General features: G+C 47.7%; 1 protein-coding gene across 1 annotated transcript in view; it reads left to right on the top strand.

The window, feature by feature from the left end:
- The window catches only part of LOC137790844 (A disintegrin and metalloproteinase with thrombospondin motifs 8-like), a 12130-nt gene extending 2552 nt beyond the window's left edge, over positions 1-9578 (top strand). Inside the window, exons 3-9 of the mRNA XM_068585396.1 lie at positions 1467-1599; positions 1691-1858; positions 3071-3363; positions 5938-6124; positions 6895-7067; positions 7284-7459; positions 7571-9578. Of these exons, the coding sequence (XP_068441497.1) occupies positions 1467-1599; positions 1691-1858; positions 3071-3363; positions 5938-6124; positions 6895-7067; positions 7284-7459; positions 7571-8303 (1863 nt within the window). The 3' untranslated portion in view covers positions 8304-9578. The remainder of the gene's footprint in view (positions 1-1466; positions 1600-1690; positions 1859-3070; positions 3364-5937; positions 6125-6894; positions 7068-7283; positions 7460-7570) is intronic.
- Positions 9579-10503: the final 925 nt, after the last annotated feature.

Here is a 10503-nt window from a genome sequence, read left to right as displayed (position 1 = left end):
TCTACAGATTAAGCCCCTGAGGTAATCCGGTCCAGGCAGCTGTGGTACACAATGCGATGTCTGAGCGGCGGCTCAACCTGACAGCAGCACAGGTGCATTGAAGGGCCTCGTTGTGGGGCCCCCCATCCGGCTCTTTCTGCAGACCGCATGCGTGGGCCTCCAGGTAAAGGAGAAGCCTCTCCAGCCCTCCGGGGGAAGTGAGGACGCTGAAAGGGGAACGTCGGAGACGGAGTACTTGCAATCTTTTCCACGCAGTGGGAACGTCAACAGAGAGCAAGCAAACTGTACTTTATGGACGCTCCGGCAGGAAATAAGGTTCCCGAGCCCTGAGGGTCTGAGTTGTGATTGGCTGGCTCCGCTTGTGCTTGGCTGCCTTCTGCCATCTGGTATGCGCATGTCGACAAGGTGTTAGCAGGCAGCGCTTTCTCTCCCGTCACATTGGTACAGCCCCGCTTACGGCATTGGCATTCATCTGCCAACTGAATTCCATGAGCGTGTAAATCTGACCCTGGGTCAGGGAGACGCTGATGAATGCAACACATGTCGGCCATTTTTTTTCGCTGTCTTGTTGCTGGATTGGGCTTTCGGTTTGTGGAAACCCATCATTCACGAGGAGCCCGGTTTGTGTTTGTTTTTCCACTTCAGCGGGAGATGTGCTTTGAAATGTTGAAGGACGGGGACGGCTGCTGTTGGATTCAGCTGACTTTAGAGCCGCCACAAATCAGACCCGGACACGATCGAGACGCTTCAAAATGGTCGGCCCGAGCGGGCGCGGGCCAAGTCTGGATCCCGCAGTCCACTGCCGGCTGTTGTGGAGATGAACAACTCGGTTGCATATCGTGGAAACCGTTTTTTTTTTACGTCTTTGTCCGTCTGTCACCACGATGCTTTGGCCCGTCTCGCCGAGTCTGCAGACATGAGCGATGGATGCAACTGTGGAAGAAGGTGCACACGCAGATGCTGAACTGCTTTCAGGCGGCGGCCTCCGAGTCCAGATGTGCTCTGGATCACGGCGGGGTTTCAGCCCTGTGGTTTCCTTTTTTGGGGGGGGCGGGGCCGTGTGGACGTCTTCGTCCTACACAGCTAGGCGTCTTCTCGAGAGCAGGGAAAAACAACCGGACACAACCTGACAGTGAAGTGAAGGTTTTGCTGTGCCTGATTGATAAAACATTCACTCTTAATAGACTTACCATTTGACAGAATAATGTTTTTAACTCTTCTGTAGTCCACTCTGCCAGCTGTCCTTTCACTACTTTTCAAGGGAAAACCACGTTAACTCGATTTAGCGCAGGCTATCGAGACAATATTGCTCAGTACGAGACCTCCGCCTCGGCCTCCACCTCCGGTTCTATAAGCGTCTCGTAAAAAAGGTCAAAATGATGAATTCGGACATCTGCTTTTGGTTTGGATCGGCTTCCTCACAATCCCACGTCGGTTCTCAGTGGGCGTGTTTGTTTGTTCCGCAGGACATCTGCGTACAGAAGAGCTGCGACACGCTGGGCGTCGCCGACGTGGGGACGATGTGCGACCCCAAGAGGAGCTGCTCGGTCATCGAGGACAACGGCCTGCAGGCCGCCTTCACGGCCGCGCACGAGCTCGGTCAGCGCACGTTTACTTGGCCCGTTCTACATCCCGGGCTCGTCGCGAGTCATCCGTGTTTCCTCATCGCTGCATCCGCTCTGTCCTGCAGGTCACGTGCTGAGCATGCCGCACGACGACTCCAAGACCTGCCAGAGGCTGTTTGGCGACCTGGGAGGACGTCACCTGATGGCCCCTCTGTTCGTCAACCTCAACAAGACGGCGCCCTGGTCGCCCTGCAGCGCGCTCTACATCACAGAGTTCTTCGACAACGGACACGGTAGGAAATGCTGTCAGGGAGTTTCGTGAGCGGAGACGTAGAGACGTCATGAGGGATGATTCAAAGACGAAGAGACCCTTTTCCTCGAAGATGTCATCCCCAAACTATAAAGTGTGTGTCTCTGCAGCCACTAAGGCTGTTTAATAATGTTGTGCTATAATAAAAGGTACAATGTGAGATGTTCAGATGTGTAAATATCAGTCTACATGTTTCTGGTTCAGAGGAAATGAAGATGACACACAGAAAGAAATGAAAAGGTTTCAGGTCCAACTCTAAAAAAATGACTTTCAGGATGATTATTAGCTTGAAATGAAGCAGCTGTGAAGTCACAACTCTAACAAACCATAACACAACATGTGAACATTCAACATGTGAACTTTCTCTCTGTAAAGGTTGACTTTGATAAAGTGAAGCAGAACAAAGTTACAGAGGGTTTAGAACAGAGAACCATTGGGGCTATTGGGCTCCAATGAGTCCTCCATTGGAGCCCAATAGCCCCAATGGCCCCAATGAGTCCTCCATTGGTGCCATTGGCGCTGTTTGAATTTTCTCATAAAGCAAACCATATATTTCACTTGTATATTACTTATCGTGTTCAACACATCCAAATAAAGCAGACTTGGGCTTTTTTCCCCTAAAACAAGCTATGATTTACAGTTTTATATAACAATAACTCAGTCTGCCCCCCCTTCAAAAGGTGTCACTCCCTTTAAATGATGGGTTGTAGAGATAGTTTATCTCACCCGTCTCCCTCGTCTGGTGTCGGGCATCCTGTGTTGTTTGTATTCTCGCTCAACTTGCCGGCAAACCTTCTTTTCCACTGAGTCACCTCCTCAGCCAAAAGCAACAGCTGGAGTCAGCTAAATATGTTCTTTATCAGTTTGGAAAGAAGAAAAAAGGTCCGGCATTCAGAACTGTGGACGTCATCGTCGACTCCAGACAGAAGCGTATTGAATGGAACGAGGGATCATCAGCGGAAAATAATTAATTATCATGGAATAGCTGTCCAGATTCAGAGCGCTAGATTGCTTATAAAAAGTGGTTTCCGTTCGTTCGATTCCAATTATTCATTTTTATAGTCAGGACACAACTTGCTCTGAATATCTTTCCACTGTTGTCATGCCTCACACCAACACATCTGCATACAGCTGCCACACAGTCCACAACACGATAAATCTCACGCGGCGTTTGCCTTTGTGTCGCTGCCCTCAGGGGACTGCCTGCTGGACGTCCCGGAGAGCGCCATGCCGCTGCCCAGGGAGCTGCCGGGCGCCGAGTACAGCCTGGACCAGCAGTGCCAGCAGGCGTTCGGGGAGGAGTTCGTCCAATGCCCCAACTCCTCGGACAGCGACGCCTGCAGCCAGCTGTGGTGCCAGGAGGACGGGACGCTGCAGTGCTCCACCCGCAACGGCAGCATGCCCTGGGCCGACGGCACGCCCTGCGGCCGCAACGGGACCTGCCTCCACGGGGCGTGCGTGCCGACCCAGGAGGCCATGCGCCCGCTGGTGAGGAACGCTTCTTTACGCCCTTACGAGCGGCTTCGGTCGGTCCGACGCGCTCTCTCTGGAAGCTACGACGTGCGTTTTCCTAGCCGGGCGATGTCACGTTAGCGACGGGTCTCGCTTGTTCTTTTGAATGCCAGCTGACACAAAATTAGTCGCCGGATGAAACACAAACTAGCTAACGCCACATTTGTTCATGGATTCAAGGTAATGGCCATGAGAGAGAGCGCGCAGCTGAGTTAGCCTGCTAATGCTAGCTTTCCAACGTAACAGCCACGAGAGAGTTTCAAACAAAAACTTTGATGACTAAATGCAGCTTTCTGTCAAAAACGATCTTTCTAAATTGACAAACATCGTAATGTGTAATTCGATGTACAACTAAATGAGTGAAAAAGGAGTTTTCTAGCCTCTTTTAGCTCGTTGTCTCGGTGTCATGGCCAACAAATGAGGGTTTTGTTGACTCTCACAGCTCTCATTAACCGGATTTTCAGCAGCTGTTTCCAGTGAAAAAGTTCTAATAAGCCGACCCAATAACCCGATCAGCACCATGCAAACAAACAGACAACGATATCAAACAGCTGGAGCCAAAAGTTTATTTCTCAAGAGTTAGTAAAAGAAAGAAGAACGTAAAAGACTGGAAGAATTGTTTATTTTAGACGTTTGTTTATTCAAAGATAAGGTTCATGTTGCTCTGGACTTCCCAGTGTTCAGAATAGTCCCAAAAATGTCCAAGTGGACAAAAGCCCATTACCTAAAGAACAAAGACTCCATTGTTTTGGAAATCCACTCTCCTTCCAACAAACTGTGGCACACAGCTATTTATAACACAACATGATCGTGAACCTTCTCATGTTCGCGTCCTACAATGGCAAAGGCCTGGCCCGCTGCAGGTGAAGCCAATCAGAGGCGGAGTAGGGCGGGGTCAGGTCTTTGCCTTAAGAAAACACTATATTGTGCCTTGGAGAGGTCTGATGAAGTCATTCTTGGTAGCAATCAGCCCTGTGTTCCTGCGAGGGTGTTTTTTGGAGCAATGAGTGTGTTTGGGGTTAACAAGCTGTCGGACAAATGAGCTTTCATTGTTGGGGTTTTGGAATAATGGGCTGTTACCTTTATGAGGTCTTATACTTGTTTTAGTGCTGAAGAATGCAGCTGCACCACCAAAAGATTCAGACTCAGGACGATACTGAAGCTGCACGAGCTTCGACCTCATCAACCCTGAAAGCGTATTTCATTTGACCGTCGGTTAACTTTCTGTCTTACTTCTCGTTTCTTTCCGGCTGCTGCAGAACTGACTCACTTCCTTTAGAAAAATGGAAATATGTGAACATCTGCAACAGCGTGGGCGAGCCCCAGTTGCAGATTCCTCGCGATACAATCGAAAGTCCCAGAACAGTTTGACCCACAAACAAATACAATAAAAAGTTCCATTGTGAGTCTCCAGCGTGACTCACACAGGAAGACGGACAGCTGTGAGCAGTTTGAAGGAGGAATACACGAACGAGAGGTTCAGGATACTGTAGTAGTAGTAGTAGTAGTAGTAGTAGTAGTAGTAGTAGTAGTAGTAGTAGGAATAGTCGTCGTAGTGGTAGTAGTAGTCATAGCAGGATAGCACTACTACGTAGCCTATTACTGAGTAGTTCTAGGACTCAGACTACTACTTCGTAGGAGGACTTCTACTACTACTGCTGCTACTGCTACTACTATCACTACTAGTAGTAGTAGCAGTAGTAGTAGTAGTAGTCGTCGTCGCAATAGTCGTAGTAGTTGAAGTCATAATAGTAGTAATCGTCGTAGTTATGGTAGTGGTAGTTATCGCAGTAGTGGTAGTAGCAGTACTACTACTACTTCGAGTAATACTTTGTAGGAGGATTCCTACTACTACTACTACTACTACTACTACTGCTGCTGCTACCACTACTGCTACTTGTAGTAGTAGTAGTAGTAGTAGTAATAGTAGTAGCAGTAGCATAGCAGTAGTATTAGTAGTAGCAGTAGCTGTATTTGTAGTAGTAGTAGCATAGCAGTAGTAGTAGCAGTAGTAGTAGTAGTATTAGTAGTAGCACTGTAACTGTACCTCAGTTGCTTCACAGTGTTTATATTTCCTTAAAGAACATTTAGTGTTTTATTTGAGCTCTCCTGTCTTGATATCTTCTCCTCGTGTTATGATCACACATCTGTTTATGAATCCAGACGTGCTGGCAGGCGCTGCCGCTAGCGGGTCCAAACTCATAAAACCTCTGGAAAGGACGCTCACACACACACACACACACACACACACACACACACACACACACACACACACACACAGAGCTGCAGCATGGCAGCTTCCACTAGCGGTGAGTGACACATGTGGCAGGAATGCGGGCTGGAGGCAGACGGCGGGCGCGTGCCGAACTTCAACACAGATTTAGCCCGGAGAGCCGCCGCACGCCCAGCGCGCTGTGCGGCCTCAAACCCAGAAGCCCAGACTGCGGTTTCAAGCTGCACAGCTGAGATTGCCTCTGGCACTTGAGCGCTAACCAACTGCTCTTTTTCACTCGCTGGTTGTTTTTTTCTTCTTCTTCTTCTCTACCGCAGGTGGCTGTGGACGGCGGTTGGAGCTCGTGGGGGCCGTGGCAGCGCTGCTCCAGAACATGTGGAGGCGGCGTGGAGTTCTCCTACAGGGAGTGCACCGACCCGGTGCCGCTGAACGGAGGGAGGTACTGCGAGGGCCAGAGGGTCCAGTACCAGTCCTGCAACACTCAGCCCTGTGACGACAACGACGGTGAGAATTATGCATTATATCTCCTGACCACCAGGGGGCGACTCCTCTGGTTGTATAGAAGTCTATGCTTCATGTGTTAAAGCTGCATTCTCTCTCCTGACCACCAGGGGCGACTCCTCTGCTTGTATAGAAGTCTATGCTTCATGTGTTGAAGCTGCATTCTCTCTCCTGACCACCAGGGGGCGACTCCTCTGGTTGTATAGAAGTCTATGCTTCATGTGTTGAAGCTGCATTCTCTCTCCTGACCAACAGGGGGCGACTCCTCTGGTTGTATAGAAGTCTATGCTTCATGTGTTAAAGCTGCATTCTCTCTCCTGACCACCAGGGGGCGACTCCTCTGGTTGTTTAGAAGTCTATGATTCATGTGTTAAAGCTGCATTCTCTCTCCTGACCACCAGGGGGCGACTCCTCTGGTTGTTTAGAAGTCTATATAAATGCTTCTTTCTTGAATTATTCCCTCAGTAAACATTGTAAACATGAGTTTTTGGTCTAAATGGACTTCCATAGCTCGCCATCTTTTATTTTACTGCAAATGTTGTATGAACAAAATAAACCCTCTGATTTGAAAATAAATATTTTTTACTTCAACAAATATAATACTAAAGACATTCCAATAGTATTATTTGAATATACATTGTTTTACATATTTGACCGTAGGAGTTTTCCTTAAGTGATAATATTTCGGTCGGGCAGCTTCACTGAGTGAATTCTCTGTGGGGTGACGACCCTTGACCTTTGCAGACTAAACCTTCCTGCCTCTGTCGCCTCAGGGAAGAGCTTCCGGGAGGAGCAGTGTGAGAAGTACAACAGCCACAGCTACCTGGACCTCAGCGGGAACCTGAAGCAGTGGATCCCAAAGTACGCCGGCGTGTCGCCCAGAGACCGCTGCAAGCTGTTCTGCAGAGCCAGAGGCAGCAGCGAGTTCAAGGTGTTTGAGTCCAAGGTATTTATTTATTTATTTAAGCACTCGTAGTCGCATCACACGGCCGTTTAGAGACAATGACCCCAATATCCATCTGATGCTCTAGTCAACGTGGCGCCGCTAGACCTCTATATCTCTACACCTCTATACCTCCACACCTCCACACCTCCACACCTCTATACCTCTACAACTTCACACCTCTACTCGTGATAACGGACTCGGTTGCGTCCCCTGCAGGTGACGGACGGGACGGCCTGCGGGCCCGACACCACGTCGGTGTGCGTCATGGGCCAGTGCGTGAAGGCCGGCTGCGACCAGCTGATCGGGTCCAACAAGAGGCTGGACAAGTGCGGCGTGTGTGGAGGAAGCGGGCTCACCTGCAGGAAGATCACGGGCTCTTACAACAAAGCAACGTAAGTAGAGATAAATAAACATCCACGACGTATGCAAATGTAGCCTGACACTTTCTAACCGACGACTGTGTGAGATAATCTGTTATCTAAATCCTTTGTTTTCTCTCCCAGTTACGGATACAGCGACATCGTCACCATCCCTGTTGGCGCCACGAACGTCGACATCAAGCAGCGGAGCCACCGGGGAATCAAGCACGACGGGAACTACCTGGCCGTCAAGAGAGGGGCCGGCGGCAGCGGCAGCGGCGATGGCGGCGGCGGCTACATCCTCAACGGCAACTTCTCCGTGTCCACGGTGGAGCAGGACATCCCCGTGCTGGGCGCCGTGCTGAAGTACAGCGGGTCCTCCACCACGCTGGAGAGGATCCAGAGCTTCCGGCGGCTGCGGGAAGTCCTCACCGTCCAGCTGCTCGCCACCGCCGGGGACGCCAACCCTCCCAAGGTCAAGTACACCTTCTTCATCCCCAGGGACGCCGCCTTCAACAGGTCCAAAGAGAGAAAAGGCCCGTCGGACTGGACGCTGGGCGAGTGGTCCGAGTGCTCCAAGAGCTGCGGCTACGGCTGGTCCAGGAGGAACGTGGAGTGCCGGGACGGCGCGGACTTCCCGTCCGGCCGGTGCGACCGGGACCTGAAGCCCCCGGACCTGCGGCCCTGCGGGGACGTGCCGTGCCCCATGTGGCAGATGGGCCCGTGGTCCGCCTGCTCGCGAACTTGTGGCCAGGGGGAGCGCCGCCGCAGCGTCTTCTGCATCGACTACACCGGCAAGACCGTCGAGCCGGAGTCGTGCGACGCCAACAAAATCCCGTCGCCGGCGTCCGTGGAGTGTGTCCAGGAGTGCTTGTGAAGAAGCGCGAGGAGAAGTTTACCGCTGTTTCACTCGCCGACCAGTGGATGTGATTACTGAGCGGACGCAACGAGTCAGAGACACACAACAACCACGAAGAGACACAAAGTGAACTCCGAGAGACACAAACAACAACAAAAAGACACAAAGCTATGACAAAGAGACACAAAACAACAATGTCAAGTGAACACAGAGAGAGAAAAAACAACCACAAAAAGACACATAACCACAAACAGACAGCGAACAACCTCAAAGATGCACAAGAGACATAAACCAACTACAAAGATACAAAAAACAACCACAAAGAGACATAAAGGGAACAACAAAAAACTACTACAAAAAGACACATAACCAAAAAAAAAAAAAAAACAACCACAAAGATGCAACAAAGATGCACACATCAACTACAAAGAGACACAAAACAACCACAAGGAGACACAAAACAACAACAAAGATACAAAACAACCATAATGAGACAGAAAACGACCACAAAGAGACACAAAGCAACAACAAAGATACAAAATAACCACAAAGAGACACAAAACGACTACAAAAGATACAAAACGACTACAAAGAGACACAGAACAACAACAAAGAGACACAGAACGAACATAAAGAGACACACATCTACCATGAACAACCAATATTGTTTTTGTCATCTTTTTCTTGACATTTGACGAACCACTACAGAGATCTGAACCCGTGGAAATCTACCTCAGGATGCACACGTGATGCTCCGTGTACAGACGTATAGATGAAGGTGCTGTGTGTGTGTGTGTGTGAGAGTGTGTGTGTGTGTGTGTGTGTGTGTGTGTGTGTGTGTGTCTGCTTTCTCCAGAAGGAGAAGTGTTCCAGTCCCACTTTGAGCAGAAACTATCTCTTTCGGATGAAGTAGGTCTTTCTAAGTCAAGCTGTGGTTTAAAGTCGGGCTCCATCGGATGACAGGAACTCTGCTGAACTGCGACGGAGTTTTCAGCTTCTCATTTCTACACACACACCAACACACTCGACAATATTTAGTCCTGAAAAGTTCCAATATTCAGACAATAATTTGGATTTAATTGAAAATAGTCCAGTTGTAGCCGATACGTCGTAACAGATGTTTCAATGCTGGAAATTGTATGTGAAAAATGTCTAGAGATTATTAAATATTATCATAGATTATTATAAAGATCTATGGCTCCCTGTTTCATTTTGGGGGGTTTTCAGGTGCATTATATGCATTATGTGTCTTTCAAGCTGTTGTTTCTAAGCTAAGTGATAAGCATACTATCTATCGTGTACATATATATATATATATATATATATATATATATATATATATATATATATATATATATACATACATATATATATATATATATATATATATATATATATATATATATATATATATATATATATATAATACATGAATTTTTATTCATTTCCAGACTTTTATTTTGTTAATGCATCGTATGCAAAAAAAAAAAAAAAAAAAAAAAAGAGCTCACAGTTGTTTTCAGACTGGTGTTTGTATATTTAGATTTCTTCATCTCTGTTGTGTGGAACAAAGAGACGGAGCCGGTTTCCCTTCAGTGAAGGACCACGCTGTTGTATTATTACAGCTTCCTTTGTAAGCTATTTATTTTTGTAATATTTGTACTTTGGACGTGTAATTAACGTGACAGATGCTGCTGTCTTTGTGGTTTTTGCCTGTAAAAATGGTCAAATAAACACATTTATGTCAATCCGTTGGTCTTTTTGTGTTACTTTTTGTGTTACTTTTTGTGCAAGCAGCTTCCTTACGTGAGGCTCCTCGTCTCCGGACCGGTAAGTACTGACATACTTTGAAAATTACAAACAAATGTTACGTTCTCCATGTTTTCCAGTGTTTCCAGACGGATGGAAGTCTTTGAGGCAAAGCAGATGTTCATGTTTTTACAAACTGAAAACCCCTGAAGATGCTCAGTAAACTCCGCCCACGCTGGAATAACTGAAGTGAAGTCCAGACTGAATAAGAATAACTGAAAGTCCTTCCTTCCTGCTGCCGCCAGGCTGCACAACAAGCTGAGCTTCTAACACTTTAATCACGTTCATCCAGTGCAATATAAATACTTTTTATGTACTTTTTTCATTCTATCTGTACATTTAATATTGCTATTGTAATCTTCTTTACTGTTTTTATTACTGTTTATTTATATTACGTGATGTTTTTTAC

This window comes from Clinocottus analis, unplaced genomic scaffold (assembly GCF_023055335.1).
Source record: "Clinocottus analis isolate CAN_PGR_092001 unplaced genomic scaffold, fCliAna1.0.p SCAF_2, whole genome shotgun sequence".
In the NCBI taxonomy this organism is placed as follows: domain Eukaryota; kingdom Metazoa; phylum Chordata; class Actinopteri; order Perciformes; family Cottidae; genus Clinocottus; species Clinocottus analis.
Note: the sequence above shows the minus strand (reverse complement) of the source record. Positions and strands in the feature narration are given on the sequence as shown.